General features: G+C 36.4%; 1 protein-coding gene across 1 annotated transcript in view; it reads left to right on the top strand.

Annotated features, from left to right (window-relative positions):
* The window catches only part of SRFBP1 (serum response factor binding protein 1), a 70,676-nt gene that overhangs the window by 7,778 nt on the left and 38,178 nt on the right, over positions 1–24,720 (top strand). Inside the window, exons 2-3 of the mRNA XM_060636293.3 lie at positions 2,905–2,993; positions 4,027–4,099. Coding sequence (XP_060492276.2) covers positions 2,905–2,993; positions 4,027–4,099 — 162 coding nt within the window. The remainder of the gene's footprint in view (positions 1–2,904; positions 2,994–4,026; positions 4,100–24,720) is intronic.

Raw genomic sequence — 24,720 nt, 5'->3', positions numbered from 1 at the left:
TATATTGTGAAAAGAAGAATTGGTTTAGGATTCCTTTGAACTTTATGACTGGTTTAAAGTGGATGAGCCTTCAAAGAAGACCAAGGTGGAGTGGCTAGAGATGATGGAGGAAACCCAGGAGAGTATTCTGTTATGGAAAGCAAGGGGAAAGTGTTCCAAGAAGGAGAAAGTGGTCAACAGTGTCAAATGCTTCTGAGACTTCAAGTGAAATGAAGCCTGAAACATTTCCGTTGGATTTGAGGGACTTTTAAAAATCATCGGTGTCTTTTGTGACAGCTCTTAGTGGAATAATGGGGATGGAAATCCAACTGAAATTATGTGATATTCAGAGGTGGAGATAGGGAGTTTGAACCTGTCTGAAAGCTTGGCTCTGAGGCATTTGTAGAGAGAAGGTACTCCTAGTGATCTTCATAGTGAGGATGTTTTGTCTGTCTTGTCTCTAGTGAAAATGAGTCAAGCTTGAATAAAAATTAATAGAAACAAAACAATTAATGGAAACATCCATGTAAGAGATTGACAGAGTTAGAGTAAAGGGACAGTCTATAGTAAAGGTTCTAAGAGGGCAGAAAAGATGAGATCCAAAACACAACTAGAACATTACCATCAGATGCTGTGTAGGGGAATTTCTTACATTGTAACTTTATGAATAGAGGATAATTTGCATTCATGGTGGTAGGTGGTAGAAAGATGATGGATCCCATCTGATGTTCGTCTTCTCTAGGAAATTGGAAAAGAGAGAGGAAGAGGAAGGTCTCTTGTTTTAGAGAGCAGAGGTTTAAAATAGTCATTGTGGGGGCGCCTGGGTGGCGCAGTCGGTTAAGCGTCCGACTTCAGCCAGGTCATGATCTCGCGGTGCGTGAGTTCGAGCCCCGCGTCAGGCTCTGGGCTGATGGCTCGGAGCCTGGAGCCTGTTTCCGATTCTGTGTTTCCCTCTCTCTCTGCCCCTCCCCCGTTCATGCTCTGTCTCTCTCTGTCCCAAAAATAAATAAAAAACGTTGAAAAAAAAAAAAATTTAAAATAGTCATTGTGGAAGGAATTAATCAAAAACGTAGGATAGGAGTTAAGAGTATTGGGCCCATTTCAGTTTAGTTGTGATGAATTTAAAGTAGATAGAATGTATTTCCCAGCTATTGGGGTGCTGTGATAAAGAACTCAGGATATTGTTTTCATCCAGGATTAACTAGAGGGATTGCTAAAAGGAGGGATAGGGGAGTTTCAGGTATTCACAAGTGTTGATGATGCATATGACTTGAATAAAAGGAAAGTTTAAAAGAAGAGGACTAATCATATGAGAGAATGTATAGGGGTCAGTGAACTGGTGGTTACAATGAAGTAAAAAATGGTTGTAGTGGTGAGACTTGAAAAAGGAAGTTAATAGACATTGTAGTCTTAGTGTGGAGTATTTGAATTAATGGGTGCTGAGATAGAATAGTTTAGGTCATAAAGAGGAAATGAAGAAGTAAGGATATAATAATGGCTAGGTTGTAACATGGACATCTACGTCACCTGGAATGGTGGAAAATGTTAGGGCGGAAATAAATTGTTAAGTTGGTTGCCAGTATTTTCAAGGAATAAGCAGGTGAGTTGTATTGAGGGTAAGAGAATAGCCAAATGCAAGAGACTTGAAGAGACAGGATTATGTTGATATTGTTATTTCAGTAAGGAGAATTTGAGGGATTGTATGTGCCAGGCATTCTTTCAAGGACCAGAAAGCATCATGTAAGTCCCACAAGGCCCCTGTCCTCTTGGGAGTGCCCAGAGCATTGAAAATGATGGCCACTTGGGGTGCCAGGGTGGCTCAGTCGGTTAAGCATCCGACTTCGGCCCAGGTCATGATCTCACAGTTCATGAGTTTGAGCCCTGCGTCCTCCGTGCTGACAGCTCAGAGCCAGGAGCCTGCTTTGGATTCTGTGTCTCATTCTCTCTCTGCCCCTTCCCTACGTGTGCTCTGTTTCTCTCTCTCTTTCAAAAATAAATAAACGTTAAAATTAAAAATAAAAAGATGGCCATGTGAATAAATAGAGACAGTTCACTGAAATAGATGCTGCCTACAAAGTTTACTAGGGATGCAAACGTCAGACGGGTTATCTCTATCTGAAGAAGTCATTGGATATTGTCTCAGGAAAGATTTTATCTGAACTGAATTTTATTTAGTTCTTAAAGTGGAGAAGGGAAGAAGGGCATTATAAGGAATGATATATGACTCCTAATAATGATAGACGAAATACAAACTCAGAATGATAGCATCGTGTTGTACTAAGTACTGTTATAACATGTAGTTCTTCATTATTAGAATATTTCCATTTCTTGGCTGATCTTTCTGTTGTTTCATTCTTAGAGTTCAACACTCCTCTCTAATAGGATGATTTAAAGCATCTGTCAGTGTGCGTGCGTGTGCGCATGCCCCTTGTGTTTTTCACATCTCTTTTAAAGTTATGCTTGAAATTTGTTACTGGAAACAAATGCAAGGGATGCTGCATAAATAAGGAAAATGTTACCACTTTCACACGTTTGTTTTTGGTAATAGGAACACTCAGTAAATTAAATTCCTACCATTATAGGTGAAGCTCTGTTTTAAACCCAAGGGTACCAAGATGAATATGATGCTCTCCCATCTCAGGGAGCTCAAAACACAAGTGCAGTATTAAAATACTAATCACCGAGAATGCTGTGACTTTTTAAAAAATTGTAACTCATTTCTCTTAAGCCCTCAGACACATTTTTAGAATGTTGATTTATTGCTTCAGTGTTGATGGAACAAGTTGGATTTCATCTAACTGTAACTGTGCTTAAAAATTCAGTTAGAGTGACTAGACTTAATCTCTAATATTAAGATTCAAAATAAAGTGTGTTTCTCCTTGAGTGAAAAGGATACCTTTCTAATTTTGGTTTCATTCCTCAAAGGTTGTGAAGATGAGAAAAGATGTGAAGAGAATCCGAGTGCTGGTTATCCGAAAACTTGTCAGAAGCGTTGGCAGACTCAAGTCAAAAAAGTTAGTCATTTGAAGTCATGGTCCTATGACTAATGAAATGTCAGAAGTTGTTTTTATTCAATATTTACAAAATCTGAGGGTGGGACCTGGAGGAATAATTAAGTATCTTACTCATGCAGCACTTTTTTTTTATACGGAGAGGGGGTCTGAGTGGGATACAGTGTGCTATGTCAGCACATCCTCACGTGGTCTGGGCCACGTTTGTTTAAGATACACGATGAATTCTGCTGTTCTTGCAGAGCTCTCGTTTTGGAAGCCTTTGCAGAGTGAAAGTCCTTCAGAGTTACTTACGTGTTTTATGTTATTAGAAGTTATTTTAAGATGTTTGATGTTTAATAAATCTGGTAATACCTTGAATCAGTAATAAAAATTTTGTAGCACTTTATCCATTGAATTGCTACGTAAGTTGAAATCTTTAGAACCTTGTGGAAGTCTTTATCAAAGCATTGTTTTCCATCAGTTTTTTAATATTTTGAAACCTCATTGTCACTAATATTAAAGTAAATGTGTTACTTTTAGTTTTTACTCATTAAGCATGAATAGTCTTAAGATATTTTGCTCCTGCTTAATTTTTTGTTCTTTCTATCATAAATAACCTTTTACTCTGATATAATCAGGTATTTCTCTTTCTGTATTCCTTTTATTGCAGAGAATAAAATTTTGTTGAATATAATTGTATCCAAACTTTAATGGTAGCTCATTAGCCTATGTTATGTTAAATGCAGTGTGCTGTTAATCATTTGATTAAAAAATATTATTTCGCCTTTCCATTAAGGAGTTAAAAGGCATACTGTCTCTCAGTAGTAATAGTCATTAATATAATGCCAGATAATGCTTATAATTTGCCAAAAACTTGGGTTTGTTGATGGAATCGGGATATGTGTTATGCAGTGGATGTTCAGGACAATGCAGGATAATAGTGCTTGTTATTTAAAGACTTTTGGTGCTCTTCTAGAAAAAATGAAGACTTATTATGATGTGAGTCTAAAATAAATGCTTTTCCTGGCTGTACATTTTCATGTAATTTTTACAGGGGTACTGAAGATGCACTGTTAAAAAACCAGAGACGGGCACAACGATTGCTTGAAGAAATTCATGCAATGAAGGTCAGGCCTTGTGTGAGTGTGAATATACACGTGTGTTTCCATGTCTCCTCTCAGCCTGCTGTGTGTGTGTGTGTTGTTATTTGAATATTACTGCTGTTTGAGACTTATTTTTATGGGTCTCTTTGCTGAAGAATGTAGCACATTTACAAAATTGTATGTTTAAGCTTACATTTTTCCATGTTTTTTACTGAAGTTGTTAAAGCATTAGAATAATTTGCATCGAAACTCTGCCAAACTAAACTCATCTATGTTTAATAATGCCTCATGCCTAAGATTTTTATTTTTACCCAAACTACACACATCAAGTCCACGTTAAGTTCTAGAATTAAAGCGTTTATGCTGTTCGGTAATGCGGATGGTGATGTTGGTGGCTGACATCATGCTTTGCCTATTGCCAATTCAATAAATTTTTGTGTGGTGGTGTCAGCATTTTATTCTGCTCTGTAGTAACTTGAAATAAAATTAGTGTTGGACCAAAATGATCCGTATTTTTGTTTCTTTCAGCCAGACTCTTCACTAGCATAATTTTTAGGTCTTCTCACTGCTCTTACTTTGTGGAAACTTTCATTTACCAAATGACATACTATTAAATGTCTGGGAGACTGTTTTATTGCAGAACTTAAAAACAACATTTGGTACCAGCAATTATCTTAATTGCAGGGTCATTTTGCATGTATGTTTGACTATTACGTTTTGGTATATCTTCCAAGTTTTGAGATAGATAAAAGAGCAAGAGATTTCTCTAACAGTATTCTAATTGAGTTAGGTCATCAAAGCTTCTCACCATTTTTTCCTTTTGAAGGGATTGTAAAGTGTTTTATAACAAAGTTATCACAGTTAATCTGACTAGAAATAAAGGTAGGACATGATTCTCCTTTGGTGTGAATTATGTTTTTTGTGGGGTAATTTTATTTATGTTCACAGGTCTACAAAAATCATGGAATTCATTTGATACATCTTTCCTTTCTCGTAGTTTTAATCCCCGTTTTATCAAGACATTCAGTCAAAATATTCTGTATGTGACTCCTAATTATTGTTTGTCTGACTATGGATTACACATCACATAGGCCTTTCCATAGACCTTTTTTTTTTCCTGTGAAATTCCTATGAGAAATAAAATCTTTCGAGATTTTTGTTTTGAGTGTAACCCTGAGATAGGAAATTATGATTTATCCCATTTTCTCTTTCACTTTCTCTTAACCAAGGTCCTTACTAAATTACATTCCTTACCTAAATTTTTCCCTGTAATTTCTTCCAAATAGTCATTTTTGCAGTCCTAGATTATTGAGATGCTTTGAACTACTGTATAACTGCTGATTTTATTTTACCCTGGAAAGGATGTTTTGTATACAATAAGCCTATATGTGGTGTATGAAGTTTGAGATTAAAATATATTCATTAATTTTCCCTTCTGTAGCTCTCAATGATAAATTTAGTTTAGTTAATTAAAAAGAATAGGCCTATTTGGTCTGCATGTGAAAGTTGTTTTCTGTTATTCTTAAACCTCATCAGCAATAGGAAATCAGGCCCAGTGATAATTAAAGTTTATAGGTTTACAGAATTGCTGTGTCATGACCTTGTGTGTTTGTTTGTTTTCCTAGATTATATAAGACCGCTATGGAATTGTTGGCTCATAGAAAGCTAAAAGTTATCACCTGTATGTTCTTTGTATTTGTAAAATTAATAGTGTATATATTCTTTGAATTCTTGGTTCTAGTGGTCTAGATTGGTTACTCTGACATCAACTTCTTTCATAATGCTGCTTAAAAACTGGATTACATTTAAATTTAAAAAACAGACTAAAAAGTGTACTAGAAAGACTGTATGCTTTCCTTACATTGAAATTTCTCGCTCCGGATTCTTCTACACAATCAGTGTACTTTTCTAAAAGAAGCAAGTCGTAGAGGACTTTCAAAACTGAAAGGTCATCTGTGATTTCTTAAGGAAATGTTCATCATCTACATGGAAGTATCAAAGAAATAGCTACAAAACAGAAAACTTACAGTCTCAATTAAATTTGGAGAAAACCCTCTACATAATTGTTTTTCCAGATGAATTTTTTCTTTAGCTCCTATACCACTACATTTTTATAGACTTGTTCATGACATATCGTCCTATACTTGCCTTCTATGATAATAGGGTATTTTGTTGCAAGCTGACTTCCTCAAGAAGAAAACCTGAGATATTTTTAGAAATGGGAGTTTGCGTTTTCTGGCCAAGAAAAAAAAAAAAAAAGTCCTGATCTTTATGTTACTTCAAAATCATAGGTTCTAATTTTATAGACTGTAATGTATGAATACCAGGTCTTTGCTGTCTTTGCTAATAGTATTCATACTTTTAAAACTTTGATGTAAGTACTGTCTTCTGAAACAGCTCCTTTTTCTTTGGAAGTTAAAGTAGCTTATTAACTTTTACAGATTCTTGTTAGCTAGCCAGAGAAGGAGATAGTAAAATTAAGACATAACATGCAGCCAACCAAAATGCTCAAGGAATTCCTTTTTAAGTAATAAAGGTAATGACTGGCTTTTACTGAGCATTTAGTATGTGCCAGGTACTGTATTGTGTATTTTATATTCATGATTTAATGAAGTTGACATGATTATTGTCTCAGTCTTACAGAATACAAAATTGAGGCTTAGAGAAATTAAGCAGGTTGACCAAGGTCACACAGCTATTAGAGGATGGGCTTCCTAACTATTTTGAAGTGAATGGAGGTAGCTTCTTGATGGTGCTGCCTCAGTAAGTTAAGAATTTCCTGAAATACATCTAGATTCTGCTCTCCCAGATGAGATAATATAATAAACACGGTAGCTGTCCTCTAGAGGATTAAGGCCCAAAGACGTGCAACATGTTTTCCGTTTCCTTGATTCCTCCCAGCTAAATATGTTCAGTTACCTGTGTCTGCATGTCTTTTCTTACTTGTTTCTCACTGAGGCTGTTACTCTTCCCCGTGCCAAGTATTCCTGGACACTGAGAACTTGCACGTTCTAGGAGACCTTATCCGGCCTGCTGCCCTTACTTCTCTGTTTTAAAACTTTCTAATTTTGTTTCATCCCCTATTTTTTACATGTTCAGGGCTCTTACTCAAAGCAGCCTTTGAGCTGGCATCAGCTGTTAGGATCGCCTTGTCTCTGGCTCCTTCATAGCCTGTTTCTAAGTGGTTGTCATTGTGGACCACAGATAGGAAAAATGTGTAGATTATGATAATATTTATGTCATATCATTTGAATTTCACCGCAACTCTGTAAATTAGGCATATTCCTATTTCAAAGGACACGTTGAGAAGAGTTCTGGGCTACATACACCCACTCAATTGCAGGCTTATCATCATATATTTTCATGTGTTAAAATTTTGTGATATTTCTGGTTATGTTTGCTTTTTAAAAATTGGTGGAGAAATCTCGTGTACTTAGGTTTTAGTTAAAGTTTTCTTCTGTGAATGCTTAAAAAGAAATTTTGCCATAGGATAAAAGATGCCTTATGTTTCCTGTAAGTATACTGTGTTAACTATTTTTATCAAATCAATAGAACAGTTCACTTATTCTACTAACATTTTACTTTTTATTTAAATTCATCTTAGATCATAATTATTTTTGATGTTTTCATCTTTTGCTTATAAGCCAGTACAAAGAATCAATCAGACACATATTAAAGATCTTACCAACCATCCAACTTTACTAATAGTTGCAAGGATATGCAGTCAGAAGGCACATATCTGGAACAAGGAGAGATATCTGGAACTCTGGGCGATGCCCCATGTCCGTCCTTTCTACGTCAGGCAGGCACTTTCTGGCCCAGAATAGATGAGGTCTTTAAATGAGGAAGTGTAGTTATTACCTCATAGCAGAGAGCACATAGATTTTGAAACTTGTCCGTTCTATTCCCCAGGGTTGTATAGTTTAAGTGATTTTCTCCAGTGGGCCATGCCTCATAAGTCTGTAGATTTTTGAGTTTGTTTACTGTAAGCATCCTTAACAGGGGACATCCTACTAAGAGCATTCCTCATGTAAAGATTTTCCTCTTAACAAAAATCACTAATCTGTTTACCGGAGGACCAGTTAACAGTATATTATTATTAACAAGTACATTAAACTCCTTTACCTACTTTTCTTAGAGTTTCTTTCTGATAAAGTGAATGGATCCCGGGACAACTGCTTTAATTCTTCCCGGATTTGTAATAGTCTTTTGGCTTCCTTTGTTTGTGCTTCCCTCCACCTGTTGGGAGAATGTTTCAAACCTATAGAAAAATTGTGATTGTGCAGTATAATAAGAATAATGCTACATTGTGTCATATCCATGTTTATTGGTGATGTTGAGTTCTAATCATTTGGTTTGGATGTTGTCTCAATTTCTCCATTTTAAAGGCACCTTTTTCTGTTTGCAATTATTAAGTAAATTTGTGAAATTACAAGTTTGAGACAATATGAATATCTTGTAGTCTTTCACCCAGTGATAGATGTTCTGTGGCTAAATCAGTCAACGGTTTTTTATTGTTTCTGTTTCTCTGCTGAGATTTTTTTCTCTGATAAAATTGTAATTCACTGAGGGGAATTTTTACAAATATATGCAGGTATGTATCATTGAGGTTATTGATAATAGCCATTTTTGCCTCTGGAGAATGCAGGTGTTTCTGTTTTTTGGTTCTTCATATGAGGATTTTACCCTGGACATAATAGAGGTCAGATAGTAGAGATTCTGGGTTTGATTGGTTTTCTGCAAAGAGTGGTTGTATTAGCAGTTAATTTTTTTGGTTAGGCTTTATCCACAAACTTTGTTTCTTAGATAGCAGCTCCACCTCAGTTCAGGTCTCTTCTGCTTCAGTGACCTGCTTGAAACTGGCTCTTCCACATGTTCCCCTGCCACTGCTCTTGAACCGTAACCATGCAGACTGCAGTTAGCCTTGGGCCGTACTCTGAAGAGTATACTTTGAAGAGAATGTATTTATTTGTAAAGCTTCCCATCTTTACGTTAGCTTAGTCAGCTTCCACTCCCTATCCATATTTCTGCTTTCATTTACTCCCTATTACCTTCAGGCAGGGTTTTTTCTAGCATGTCCAAGCTTTATGGCTGTTGCTGGGGGAAGTGAGGGACAAGGGAGTTAACTGTATGATCTGTTAGTATCTTAGTCTCCTACCCAGAAATGAAGGTATCCAAAGCTGGAAGTAACTGTAACTAGCTAAGGAAAGAGACCTGAGCACTCCAAGACAATGTAGATTTACATCTTAGAGAGATGAGGAAGAATAAGTCAAAGAGACTGAGAAAGGATAGCCATAGGAGGAGAAAGAACCAAGAGAGTTTGATATCTGGGAAACCAAAAGACTTGTTCAACAAGGGAGTGATCATCTAGGTGTCTTTGTTAGCAGTGGTAGTGGTTGTGTTTTCAAAGTTAGCAGTATCATTTTCAGTGTGCAAACTCCATTATTTGATGATGATTATTGAGGAGTTTTTTAAGTTATAGTTCTTCTGCGGCCTAGCCTACTTTGCAGAACCATGCTGATCGCAACAAAATGGGTTTTGTTCTTACTCCTGCGATCCTGAGTATGCCTTTCCTCCTCCCTGTCCCCATCCTGTTTTGTACCTATAAAAAGATGTCTGACAACTCTGAAGGCTGAATTTGTTTCAAAGCCCTGTTTTTCTTCAGTTCTGAAACCTAGAAGCTGCAGACATTGGCCCAAGCATGGAAGAGGTATAGTGTTTCTCTTTCTCATTTACTTCCCAGATTCCTTGAATATGTGTGTGCCTTATGATCTTTTATGGCCCCGGGGTCTGCAACAATCCATACTGTGACTTGAAAGTAACTTTCATAAATCTGTACTTTTTATTAGGTTATTTTTCTGTAGTGCATTAAGGAAATCAAGTAATAAATGATTTCTTGAAACCTTTAGGTTAACTTTAAAGATCCCCAATAAAAACTCAGCATGGTATTCATTCATAAAAGGGAGAGAAGTAACACTCTTCTCCAAAACAGTTTCGCCATCCAGGCACCGATGAGAACAGTTCCACCTGCGGGACTGTTTAATTTTTCTCCTTTATTCCTACTTGTCCCATCATATTTTTGCTTCTTTTTCCCTTGTTTGCTTTTCTTTTTTACGGTAGCTCCTGGTAGTATCTGTTCTGGTGGACACTTTATTGAATAGATAGCTTATAAAATAGGTGAACAGGGAGACTGAACGAAGTCAGATTCAGTGGCTCTTGCACTAAGGTAAATCTGAAAAGCATCTGTTGCTGAAGAGGACATCAGTCATGAACAAGCAGTCTTATCCTGCTGAGGTGAGTAGGTTTTTTCTTTCGATGCTTCTGCCTACTTTTTCGTTAGAACGTAGTAAGAGTTTTTCCACCCCTGTCCTTAGGCCAAAAGAAAAAAAAGTAAGGATAAATTGATAACTAAAAAATGGAGATCTAAGTTGTAGAGTTCAACTATAATTCATGTGATGAACTTGGACCTCTCTCTAGGCTTCCGTTTTGCAACCATCAAATGAAGAAGATCAAATGGATTAAGCTTTCAAAAAGTCATTTCTTGCTCCCACATTCTTTTCTTTTATATGAATTTGCTTACTCACAACTTTTACTTTCCTGTCTCTTTCAGGCATGAGCAAGAGTGCCTTTATAGCTTCATACTGAGATAGTATTTAGATTTTGAAGTAGTGTAATAATTGGAATTTCTCTTTTAATTACAGAGCAGCAGTTGACATGTTTTGACATGTTGTCATGATACTACTTACACCCCTTAGATACCTATTTTACTAAATCAGCAATTCCTTATTTTATATTTTTGGTAGAGTAAGGCCTTTCTAGACATTTACCCTTTTAACATCTAATTTTTTGTGATGGTAATAATTGTTTTAGATACAATCTTCCTTGTACTTTGGTATTTAAAAAGTGACATGTGGTGATTCTAAAATTTATTATAGGTCTTTGTTTCTTCAGAAACTAACTCCAGACTGATAGTTTGTTCTCATTGGTCTTGAGGGGGAAGTTGTTTTTGTTGTTTTTTGTTTTTTGTTTTTTTCCACTTTCTATTCAGGACCCATCCCTCTTAATTTGCCATGTCCCTTTTGTCTCTTTTATTACTTATGCCTTTTTTCACCAATAGCTTCAAACTCTCCCTCTTTCTGTTTGTTCCTCAGCTAATAAACTTGTTTAGTCTGTGCCTGAACACCCATCATCCTCCTTTAACTGCCCCTCAGTGTCTTCTTTTCCCCTTATTAGAATAACATCTTTGTTCCTACTAGTATAGCCTCTGTGACCTTGACCTCCTCAGTTCACATTCCCCTGGTAGCCACTGAGTTTCGCTCCTCCCTGTTCCTCTGTTTCTTTGAGTAGCATTAACTCTTATCTGTATAATGGCGCTCCCCTTCAGTTCTTTCTTTCTTTTTTTTTTAAATTTTTTAAAATGTTTATTTTTACGAGAGAGAGAGAGAGAAAGAAAGAGAGAGCGCACGCGCACAAGCAGGGGAGCGGCAAAGAGAGAGAAAGACACAGAATCTGAAGCAGCCTCCAGGCTCTGAGCTGTTAGCACAGAGCCTGACAAGGGGCGGGAACCCATGAGCCATAAGACCATGTCCTGAGCAGAAGTCAGATGCTTAACCAACTGAGCCACCCAGATGCCCCTCCCCTTCAGTTCTTTCTTTAGCTTCTCACACGGCAGCCTGTAACCCAGCTGCTTGCAAGTTGAACTACGATCACTATTCTGGACACTATAATCTCTCTTTGATGCAAATCTTTCGTATAAGATATGCACGCTTATATTAGCTCCACTTAGGTATTTGTGCATGCACTTGAAATTCAACATTGTACATGACTCACAGAGCTAAGCTACAAAGGCCTTTTGTTAGGATTGTGGAGTTTCTTAAGAAGCCTAAGGGCAAGAACGCAGTTTCTTGCTGGGGACTATAGTCAAAATGTAGAGAGCTCTTAGAAACTCAGCTGGTGGAGTGCCTGAGTGGCTCAGTCAGTTAAGCATCCGACTTCAGCTCAGGTCATGATCTTGTGGTTTGCGAATTGGAGCCCTGCATCAGGCTTTGTGCTCGCTGCTCAGAGCCTGGAGCCAGCTTTAGATTCTGTGTCACCCCTCTCTCTGCCCCTCCCATTGTCATGCTCTGTCTCTCAATAATGAATAAACATTAAAAAAAAAAAGAAAAGAAACTCAGCTGGTTCTTACACATGTTTCCTTCTTGCCCCTTTTGCCTCCATTTTTTGCTCGTCTCTGCTTTTCCTCATTTTCCATCCCTTCACCCACTTGTCCCGTTGTTCTCCCTCCCCTTCTCTCTGACTCTCCAGACAGCTTTCACTTGTACCATAGAGAAGAGATGGTGGCTGACCAGATAGTCTAAAAGATGTCAGTATATGAATATTGACCCTAACGTTTTATGACTCACCATGACTCTCTTATTCAGGTATTCTCTTCTGTTCCTGATTTTGGTTTTGACACTGTTCATCTAGTTTCCTAAGCCAGAAATCTAGGAATCCTTTTGCATTCCCTTCTCCCTTAGTTACCTGCTGCTCCCAAATCTTGTCCTTTGTCAAATCTGTTGTCTCTTTTAAGTATGTAACCACTTTTAGCTTGGGTGCTTATTCTTTCTCACCTTGACTTCCTGCATCTGGTCTCACCTCCTTCAAATCACATTTTTCACTGTGATCAGTGACCTCTCTAAAATGCCGATGTGATCAGGAGTCTCTGGTGTGGCACACAAGGCCCTGTGTGATCTGAACTCTGGCTCCACTTCTCCTCTTCCTCTCCCTTCCATGTACCCCATACTTCTTGTGCCAGCTCTACCAAATCCCAGACGTATCAGTCTATTTCATGCCTCCTTGCTGTTGATCAGGCTTTTTATATATTCTCTGTCCTGAATAGACTTATTCTCTTCTTTAACACCTAGGTTCCTTGCTTTTGGAAACAGTCTCTCATACCACCACTCTGACCCCAGAATTATTCACCACCTCCTCCATACAGCCCCCTTACCTTGTATGTATTTCTTCTGTTGCATAGCAGTACATTCTCCTTTCATGCCATTCCTACTACTTAGACCTTAAGAAAATTAGCGGTTTAGGGCACCTAGCTGGCTCACTCAGTTAAGCATCTGACTCTTGATTTCTGCTCAGTTCATGATCTCACAGTTGGTGAGTTGGAGCCCCACGTCAGGCTCTGCACTGACAGCATGGAGCCTGCTTGGTATTCTCTCTCTCCCTCTCTCTGCTCCTCCCCCACTTGTGCATTCACACATTCTCTCTCTCAAAAATAAATAAACATTTAAAAAAATAGCTATCAGTCCTTAAGGAAAAAAAGAAGAAAATTGGTGGTTTTATTCAGTTCTCTCTGTTCCCACACCTACTAATGTGTGAGGTACATAGTGGATGTTGCCTAGCTAGCTGACTGAGTGAATTTTAAGCATACTTTTTTACTTTTATTGGGTTGCTCTGTGTCTTTGTAGACAAGTAGAACACTCACCCATTATTGAGAACAGTCTAAAATCGTAGAGTCGTTTTTAGTGTTAAATATCAGCAACAGAAGATGAATAGGCTCTTCATTTCACAGTCACCTTAGCCATTGCTCTTGGACCATTTTCCATCTAATTTAATTTTTTTTAAGCCAGAATTTATATTGCTTCCAAGGCAGTGTAGGATGCCTTGTATACCCAACTTGTGGTATTTGAAATGATAAACAGGAAGTCATAGCGGTATTTTAAAAGATCAGTATATACCGCTCCCCTCACACTCATGGAACAGCGTTTAGAAACAGATCATGACATTGGAATTTCAGTTTGCTTCCTGGCATGTGGTTTCTGCAGCTTTAAGCCAGCTTTCTGAGTAAGTCATATTCCGGAAACCCTTAACAGTATTGCATTATTAAGCTGTGTTGATAGGAAGATAGTGTATCAAGTCTCTGGTGGCCTTAACAGATTTTATTTTTATCTTTTAAGTAAGAGTATTTGTGGCAAATAAAAGTGGTGCCCATCCTCACTTTGAACCTGCTTACTTCTGCTTGAAAACGGAGATTAAGTTAGAGGTTCTTGTTGGCAAAAGTGATGAATATGTGATTATCATTTACTGAGTCACTCTACACACCTAATTTAAAAAAAAACTGATTTTGGAATTGCTTCATTCGAGATCAGCCTAGTTCAAAGGCTCCTGAGTGGATAAACAGGATTTAGGAGTAGGAAGTAAAAAAGGAGTATCCCATGACCTTTTAAAAAATATTTCTTATTTTTGTATTGTTTTTATTTAATTTTTTAAGTTTTGTAATTCTGGAAATTTGAACTTACAACCTTGGCAGAACATTCTTACTAACTGTGAAAGTACCCAAAGCCCTTTTCAACTATTAATTTTAAAAATTTGGACAACCAATAGTACTATCATAATTCCAGTACGAAATAATGTGGTGTTTGAGAAAAGAGGCAAATATTACAACATACTTTGTTGGAAACACACAATGGAAGAGAACAGGCCCTAGAGAAAAGCAACAATAAGAAGAGTAAATAACGGGTCTTGCAAAATAGGATTTTCTTTTTTATTTAACTGAACGTCACCTGAAGTTTGGTTAAATGGAGACAAATCACATCCAAACGTTTACACTCCTAAACTTGAACACACTTGAACTTTGCTAGATTTCTATCGCAGTGCAAACCTTGTATTCTTTTTGTTCTTTCCTACGTGTTAGAATAACTGGTATTAGAGTCTCGGCTCCTCAAAGAATTACTATTTTATGATCACAAGAGAAAATATTATTTTAGCTTTTTTTCTTGAATATGAAGAATTTTATTTTGTGTTCTCTACTTGCCACTAAATTATGTAAGCTGTGTAGTCTTCTAAGAAATAACAGTAATTCTAAGGGGAGTGATTGTTTCAATTGAAAATGCTTCTTTAGAAATTACAATAAAAATATATAGTTTACTTCCCCCCCTTTTTTATAAACACTGCCCAAACCCTTTATAGGGTGTTCCATTTTATATACTGGTGAGAAGGAGGAGAGGGAAATACTCACTTTTCTAATTATTGATATCTGTTAAAACTCTGTATTAAAATAGAACTTGTAGGTTTGGGTTTAGTTAACCAATAAAAATTATTCTTCTGTTCATCACAATGTAAGATAGCATCCCAGTTTATTAATGATCATTTACCTTAAGATCCATAAAATTTGTAAATTTTACAATAAATTCTGTATTACGTGCTCAGGTTAGTTAAATAAATTTTGATTGGGAACCTCCTACTGTGTATGTAGATGGATGGATTTCTTCTGTCAGGGGACCTACTGTTCTGTGGGAAACAAGCAATAAGTGTAAGTGTCTGTTTAGGATACATACTCTTCCAGTATTGTAACCACAGAGTTGTAGAAGTCCAGAAAGGGATCAGTTAATTTAATTACTTATAGGACTTAGGAAAGACCTTACTGAATGGGGGACACTGAGTTGCAGCTCTAAGAATAGATAGGATTCTGGTTTGGAAAAGGCCATCTAGGTAAAGAGAACACATTGAGTACAAAGTATACAGGCCTAAAAGTACATGGTGTGATTTGGGACGAGTATTCAGTTCTGTCTTTTATAGTATTTTGCCAGTTGAATTGCAGCTTTTTCTTTGTATGTCACCTTTTTTGAGAATAAGACCTTACCCAGTGCTAGTGCACTAATTGGCAAAAAGCAGACATTCAGCCAAGGACTTCTTGAGTGAATTAATGTCCTGGATGGAATATGGGGTGAATGGAGTCACAGACAGTTGAAGATAGTAATCACAGTGGTAGATGAAGTTACTTTTTAAAGCTGTTTAGGAAACGTGGATGGCCAAAGGTTTTTAAGTAATCATATTTGTTTTCTGGCAAGACCAATCTGAAGGACCACGGAAGATTGATTTAGAGGGAAAAGACATTGAAGACTACCTAACTAGACAGAAAGCAATGACTGACTTCATTTTTTCATGTACATTTACTTAACATGTCTTTACACAAGGTCTTATGCCATGTGATTCATTGTTCCTGCTCTGCAAAAATCTTAACCCTGTCAGAGAAAGGATCTGGGACACACAGTTCTAAAAACAGGCTGTAAGTTACAATGGGTGGTTTGAAATTTTTTAAAGAGCAAGAGATTGCTTTTAGCTAGAAGGTTTCCTGGGAAAGCTGACAGTTTAATACAAAATATTAATGTTACTTATTAAACAAATTGATTATTTCTTTAATATTCTTTAATTGAAGGATAGATAGCAGGATACAATGCAACAACTTCATATCCCAGACTTACTTATTTCTAGCACAAGGAAGCTCACCTTGGGATGTAAGAGCACCGCTGCTCATAAGCAATGTAATAATAATGTTAGTTAGTAGTTGTGGAGCGCCTACCCCGCGCCAGGAGGCACTTTGCTGCAGCCTACATGTAGTATCTCTCATCTTCGCAGTATCTCTCCAAGGTTCCTCTTGAGCTCCTCCATTTTACTGATGTGGGAACCAGGGTTTAAGGGATAATTGCTCTGTTCAAAGTCACACACCCTTGATAAAACCAGAATTCAATCCAAATCTGTCAGAACTGGTAGTCCATGTGTTAACACTTTACTAACCTAACCCCCTAAAAGTATTAAATATATAATTTTATCAAGAATGACTACGTATGGTAGAGAAATGTGCTTGTGCATTATAGTTTGAATGATCAATGTTAATAGAAAAGGGAAAATAAAGATGAGATATCATCATTGCCTCTTGGGGGAAAAAGTTTGGATCGGTTCATATTTTGACCTAATTAGAGTAGTTGGGCCTTCCTAAGGATACAGAGTGCCTCAATATCTATAAAAGGTCTTGTGTGTGATTTTAACATTCAGAAATACTATCTGGAAGCTAAAGACCAAAATAATTCCCTTGAGACCGTGAGTTAGTAACAATGATTCGGTTAAATGGGAAAAAAATTCCCATTTCTTGCCAAATTTGGTAGTATAAAAACATTGAGTGTAACACGACTCCAGTATTAATTGGTATAGGCTTTTTAAACTGTTAACACATAATTAAGAAATGAATATGGATTTCATTATCATGTGCCCTTGAAAAAGATTACAGAAACTTGACGATTCTAGGGAAAATACTTTGAAGGAATTTTATAATAACAAATAGTTTGACTTCGTTGGGAGTTTGAAAAATTTTCTCTCATTCTTTTAAAAACCACTCTTTTAATACATTCCTATATTCCTTCTAGCACAGCTGTATATCTTAGTCATAACTCCGAAATTACAGGAAAATGCTGGCTCAATCACCTCATGTAATTTCCCTAACTAAGTCTTTCTGATGAATTCTCAAGGTGATTCACTGTTGGGGAGGGAAGAGGGGGGCGGAATGTGCTATAGACCTATGTAATTGTCTATTGAGTTTGAGGTTTTCTTTGTTTCTGGTTATGGTTGGGCAAGAAAAACTAGCATGAAATATTTTCGGAGTAAAAAAGCAAATACAGTATGTTCATACCACACTGTAATTTTGTCCTCTTTTTCTTTGACGTACTGAGTAATAACACGTACTATCTATAAACCTCTCACTTTTACTGATTATTTTTGTTCTTAACACGTTATCCTGAGAAGACATAAAAATTAAGTGGTTCTAAGTATTTCATTTACTCCTTATAAATTGACCACGATATGTTCTTTTAAACAAAGGAAAAAGAGTAAACCTTTCTCCCCAACGCCAGCCATTTTGTTAGAAAAAAATCTCTACAGCGAAAAAATCTGTCTCCTCGGGCTTGTTAGAATGCAGAAGTGCTCTTGGTAGAATCTTCAGGTTGATGTAAATGCTGGACCTTATCTCTGACTATCTCTTTGGACATGTTAGAAGTGAGTAATTTTATGTGTTAGGAAGAGTTTAGATTTTTTTTCTTTTTGTCTTAAAAGATATATCCCATTTTGATTGCTTGGGTTAAACAAGCAATTTTGTCTTGTTTTCTAAAACGTATTTCTGCTGTGAGAGCTAGGACTAGGTAATGACAAGATGGTTTTGGAGTTTCATTTGGCTAAATTATTTGATACTTACTGTTAAGTGAAATGCAAGTCTTAGAAATACTGAATTATATAAATTGTTTTAGCGTTTGCTCCCTGAGATTGTAGTTATTTTTGTATCAGTAATTTTTTTTCCTATCTTGATGAAAATAATTTATAGTAGAAAGATGTATGCAGTTTAATTTTGAGAATATGAAGATGTAATTTTAAACATGAAAGTCAACTTGGAACTGAAGTGAGACAGTACTATTTGTAGACATTTAGTAATTCTTTAACTGGCTGCCAGCAGAAAACCTGACACTAGTAAAATTTCCCAGTAGTAAGACTGATTTATTTTATTGTATCACTCTCCTGCTCAGGAGCCTAAATTAGCTTCCTCTGGTCTCCCACACCAAGTCTAATTCCTCATAGGTATTAAAAGCTTTTTTGTCACTTGGCCTTTCTCATATTGAGCAGCTTTCTCTTTCATCTCTATTTCTGTCTGCATATAACAGTCACCATTATATTTCCCACATGTACTTGGTGCATTCCTGTTTTTATGACTCTAGCTCCGAAAAGGCAACAGTCATCACCACCTCACACACACTCTTAGAAAACTAGAGTAAATCATTGTCACAGCCTTCACCAACCTCACAAACAGTGGTTTGGTTGGGGGAGGCAGGGGATAAATGCATGAAGATTCATGCCTGGGGAAATAATATCATAATGGATGGGAAATATGTACAATTTGAGAACAGTCCCACAGCCATTTGTATCTTTCTGTTGTTCCCACCATTGAGAAGTACAGTCCTAACCAGAAGTTGCCCTGCTTAACTTCATCTTCATGCACAAAAGTACTTAGCTAAGGAGTTTTTAACAGTGTGGTGCATTGTATCTTCCTTTGTGTTACCAGTTCAGGTCATTTGGATGTTACTTTGAAAATTAAACTCTCTTTTTGGTTGGCTTTTATTAAAAAAAATTTTTTTTTAACATTTATTCATTTTTGAGAGACAGAGAGAGACAGAGTGCGAGTCAAGGAGGAGCAGAGAGAGGGAGACACAGAACCCAAAGCAGGCCCCAGGCTCTGAGCTGTCAGCACAGAGCCTGACGTGGGGCTCAAACTCACGGACCGCGAGATCATGCCCTGAGCCGAAGTCAGACACTCAACCAACTGAGCCACCCAGGCGCCCCTATTTTTTTTAATTGAAGTATAGTTGACATACAACATTCTGTTCATTTCACGTATACAACATAGAGATTCAACGTTTGTACACATTATAAAATGATCACTGTGGTAAATCTAGTTATTTTTTTGTCATCACACAAACTTATTACAAGTTTATTGACTATATTTCCTATGTTATACTTTTCTTCCCTGTGACTTCCTTATTGTATAACGGAAAGTCATAGCTATTAGTCTCCCTCACCTATTTCACCCATCCTTCCACTACTCCCCTCCCCTGTAGCAACCAGCAGCTTATTCTCAGGATTGATGATTCTGTTTCTGTTTTGCGTGTTCATTTAGCAGGTTTTTTAGATTCCACGTATAAGTGAAGTCATACGGTATTTGTCCTTCTTGGTCTGACTTATTTCACATAGCATGATACCATGTAGGTCCATCCATGTTGTCTCATACACATCACGTCTCCTTTATCCATTTGTCCATCAGTAGATACCTAGGTTGCTTCCATATCTGGTTATTGTAAATGATACTGCAGTGAACTTAGGGTGCATGTGACTTTTCAAATTAGTGTTTTCATTTTCTTAGTGGAATTGCTGGATCATGTGGTAGTTCTATTTTTTTTTTTTTTTTTTTTTTTTTTTTTTGAGGATGCTGTTTTCCACAGTGGCTGCACCAGTTTACATTTTCACCAAGAGTACATGAGGGTTTCCTTCTCTTCATATCCTCATCAACACTTGTTATTTTATTTATTTATTTATTTATTTTTCTTGATAATAGCTAATCTGACAGGTATGGTGTAGTATCTCATTGTAGTTTGTCATTTCCCTGATGGTTAATGATTTTGAGCATCTTTTTAATGTACCTATTGGCCATCTATAGGTCTTCTTTGGAAAAAAAAACATCTATTCAGGTCCTCCACCTGCTTTTAAATTAGAGGATTGATTTTTTTTTTTTAATATTGAGTTTTAGGAGTTCTTTCTAATTTGCATTTTAAACCCTTATCATGTATGTCATTTGTGAGTGTCTTCTTCCATTGTGTAGGTTGCCTTTTTGTTTTGTTAATGATTTCCCTTGCTAAGCAAAAGCTTTTTGGTTTGCTATAGTCCTTGTTTCTTTATCTTTGCTTTTGTTTTTCTGGCCTATAGGCTGATCCCAAAAAATATTGGTGAAACCATTGTCCAAGAGCTTACTGCCTATGTTTTATTCTAGGGTTTGAGGTCTTAACATTTAGGGCTTGAATGCATTTTGAGTTTTGGTTTTGTTTGGTTTTGTTTATGGTGGAAGGAAATGGTCCATTTTCATTCTTTTGCATGTAGCTGCCCGATTTTCCCAGCATTTATGGAAGAGACTGCCTCTTTCCCATTGTACATTCTTGTGTACTTTGTTATAGATTAATTGACCATACAGCATGGGTTTATTTCTGGGCTCTCTATTCTTTTTCCATTGGTTAAGTGTTTTTTGTGCCAGAACCATACTATTTTGATTACTATAGCTTTGTAGTATTGTTTGACATCTGGAAGTGTGATACCTCCTGCTTTTTGTTTTTACTCAAGATTGCTTTGGCTACTTGGGGTCTTTTGTGGTTCCATACAAATTTTAGAAATATTTGTTTTAGTTCTCTGAAATATGTGATTGGTATTTGGATAAGGATTACATTGAATCAGTGAATTGCTTTGGGTAGTATAGACATTTTAACAGTATTAATTCTTCCAGTCATGAGCATGGTATAACTTTCCTTTCATTTGTGCCATCTTCCATTTTTTTCATCAGTGTCTTATAGTTTTCAGAGAAGGTCTTTCATCTCTTTGGTTGAATTTAATCTTAGATATTTTACTCTTTTGGTGTAATTGTGATTGTTTTGTTAGTTTTTCTTTCTGATAGCTTGTTATTAGTGTGTAGAAATGCAACGGACTTTTTATACGGGCCTACCTCGTTTTATTGTGCTTCACTTTATTGCATTTCACAGATACTGCATCTTTTACTAATTGAAGGTTTGTGGTAACCCTGTGTTGAGCAAGCTTATTGGCACCATTTTCCAATAGCATTTTCTCACTTCACATCTCTGTGCCACATGTTGATAATTCTTGCAATATTTCAAACTTTTTCATTATTATATTTGTTATGGTGATCTGTGTTCAGTGAATATGACTTGCTGAAAGCTCAGATAATGGTTAGCATTTTTTAGCAACATTTTTTTTAAAATTAAGGAATGTACATTGTATTTTAGACATAATACTATTAGACACTTAATAGATCATTTGATTTCCTTTATTGTGATATTAATTTTATGTCAGTTGTCTAGAACCAGACCCACAATATCTCCAAGGTATGCCCATATTGATTATTGTATTCTACAACTTTACTGATTTCATTCAGTAGCATTATTTATATCAGACAAAATAGATTTTAAAACAAAGACTGTAAGAAGAGAAAAAAGGGTATTACCAAATGATGAAGGGATCAACCCAACAAGAAGATAGAACACTTGTAAATATTTATGCACCCAACATAGGAGCACCTAAATATATAAAGCAAATATTAACAGACACCAAGGGGGAATTTGACATTGACAATAATAAGGTAATAGTAGGGGACTTTAATAACCCACTTACATCAATGAATAAATCATCCAGACGGAAAATTAATAAGAAAACACTGGCCTAGAATGACACATTAGACCAGATGGACTTAATAGATAAATCAGAACATTCCATCCAAAAACAGCAGAGTTCACATTCTTCACAAGTGCACATTGAACATTCTCCAGTACAGATCGTATGTTAGGCCACAAAGCAAGTCTCAATTAATTCAAGAAAAATCATATCAAGCATCTTTTTCAACCACAGTAGTATGAAAGTAGAAATCAAATACAAGAAGAAAACTGGAGAAAACACAAATGTATAGAGACTAAACAACATGCTACTAAACAACAAGTGGGTCAGCCAAGAAGCCGAAGAGGAAATCAAAATACACCTTCAGACAAATGAAAATAGAAACACAATGCTCCAAAATCAATAGGATGCAAGAAAAGCAGTTCTGAGAGGGAAGTTTATAGCAATACAGGCCTACCTGAAGAAACAGGAAAATCTCAAAACAAGCAACCTTACACTTAAAGTACCTAGAGAAAGAACAAAGCCTAGAGTTAGTCGAAGGAAGGAAATAATAAGGATCAGAGTGGAAGTAAACAAAATAGAGACTTAAAAAAAAAAACACAGTAGAAAAGATTAAAGAAACTAAGAGGTGTTTCTTTGTTTTGTTTTGTTTTGTTTTTTTAGTGTTTGCTTATTTTTGAGTGAGAGGCAGAGTGCACATGGGGGAGGAGCAGAGAGAGGGAGGGATACAGAATCTGAAGCAGGCTCCAGGGTCAGAGCTGTCAGCACAGACCCTGACACCAGCCTCACACTCCTGAACCACAAGATCATGATGTGAGCCAAAGTCTAATGCTTAACCAACTGAACCACCCAGGCACCCCAAGAAGTGTTTTCCTTCAAAAGATAAGCAAAATGGGTAAGTCGTTACAAAGAGTCCTCAAAAAAAAGGGACAGCCCCCAATAAATAAAATCGAAAATCAAAGAGAAGAAGTTAAAGCACATAGCACAGAAATACAAAGATCATAAGACTGTTTTGAATAATTCTGTGCCAACAAATTAGATAACCTATAGGAAATGGATAGATTCCTAGAAACCTACAATCTTCCAACACTGAATCAGGAAGATACTTAATATCTCAACAGACCAGTTGGTAGTAATGAAATGAATCAGTTATCAAAAAACCCCCTACAAACAAAAGTCCTGGAACAGATGGCTTCACAATTCTAAACATTTAAAGAAGAGTTAATTCCTTTTTTCCTCAAACTATTCTAAACAATTGAAGAGAAAGGAACTTTTCCAAAGTCATTCTACAAGTCCAGCATTACCCTGATAGACCAGACAAAAAGACACTACAAAAAAACACACACAAACTTAACAGGACAGTGTCCCTGATGAACAAAGATGCAAAAATCCTCAATTCAAAATATTAGGAAACTAAATTTAACAGTACAGTGAAAGGATCATATATCATGGTCAAGTGGGATTTATTCCAAGGACGAAAGGGTGGTTCAGTATCTGTAAACCATTCAGCATGATACACTACATAAGTAAAATGAAGAATAAAGATTATGGTTATCTCAAGAGATACAGAAAAAGCATTTGACAAATTCAGCATCCCCTTATGATAAAAACTCTCAGTGAAGAGGGTAAAGAGGAAACGTGCTTGAACATAATGAAGGCCATGTGTGACAAATCCACAGCCAACACACCCAGTGATGAAAGTTTGAAACCTTTCCCTCTAAAATCATGAACACAACAAGGATGCCCACATTCACCACTTTTATTAAACAATACTAGAAGTCCTAGCCATGACAGACGAGAAAAAGAAAAGAAGGGCCTCCAAATGGGAAAGGAAAAAATAAAACTCTCATTGTTTATTGTTGTCTTATACTACACATGGAAAACGTTGAAGTCCCCAATCTTTGTTTTAAAGTCTGTTTTATCTCATACAAGTTTTGTTCCCCCAGCTTTCTTTTCATTTCTGTTTGTGTAGATTATCTTTTTCCATCCCTTCACTCAGAAGTGAGTCTCTCCTAGGCAGCTTATAGGTAGGTGTTATTTTTTTTTTATCCATTTATTCATCCTCTGTCTTTGGTTGGAGCATTTAGTCTGTTTACATGTAAAATAATTATTGGTAGGAAAATAAATAAATAAGGTAATTATTGATAGGTATGTACTAACAGTAATATTGTATTTGGTTGCCTTTTCACTCAGTGCCTGATATTCTGCACAATAGAAAACTCAGTAATATGTTTAAATATTCATATGCATATCTGTTATAAATAGGTTTTTAAAGAGGCTATAGCAAAGAACATTAAATTTTCTTTTTTTTTTTTTTTTTTTTTTTTTTAGTTTTTATTTATTTATTTTGAGAGACCACATGAGTGGGGAGGGCAGAGAGAGAGAGACAGACAGAGAGAATATTCCAAGCAGGCTCCACATAGCCAGCACAGAGCCCAGCATGGGGCTCAAACTCACTGTGAGATCATGACCTGAGCTGAATTCAAGAGTTGGAGGACTAACATACTGAGCCACCCAGGCACCCCAAACCATTACATTTTTCTAATCAGAATGAAGATAAGTCTTTATCAAAGTTGTTTGTGAATTTTCTAGTTTCCTGTTTTTTATCCTTTATCTAACGTTAATGCTTTAGACTTTGTTGTTAGTTAATTTTTCATTTCAGGTTTAAGAATTTGAATTTCAAAATAAATTTGGCAGTGTGTTCATAACTTTTAAGATGTGGAAAAATATAATTAAAAAAAAACAACAATTAAAGCCATTTGTGTCATTTCCTGAAATGTTTAACAAGTTGGGTTGATACGTTTTTGTACTCTCGTCTGTGTGTTTCATCTTAAAACTGGAAATATTTCCTATATGACTGCTGTGGGGATTAAATAAAATATGCAACATCAGTC

This window comes from Panthera onca, chromosome A1 (assembly GCF_046562875.1).
Source record: "Panthera onca isolate mPanOnc1 chromosome A1, mPanOnc1 haplotype 2, whole genome shotgun sequence".
Taxonomy (NCBI): Eukaryota; Metazoa; Chordata; class Mammalia; order Carnivora; family Felidae; genus Panthera; species Panthera onca.
Note: the sequence above shows the minus strand (reverse complement) of the source record. Positions and strands in the feature narration are given on the sequence as shown.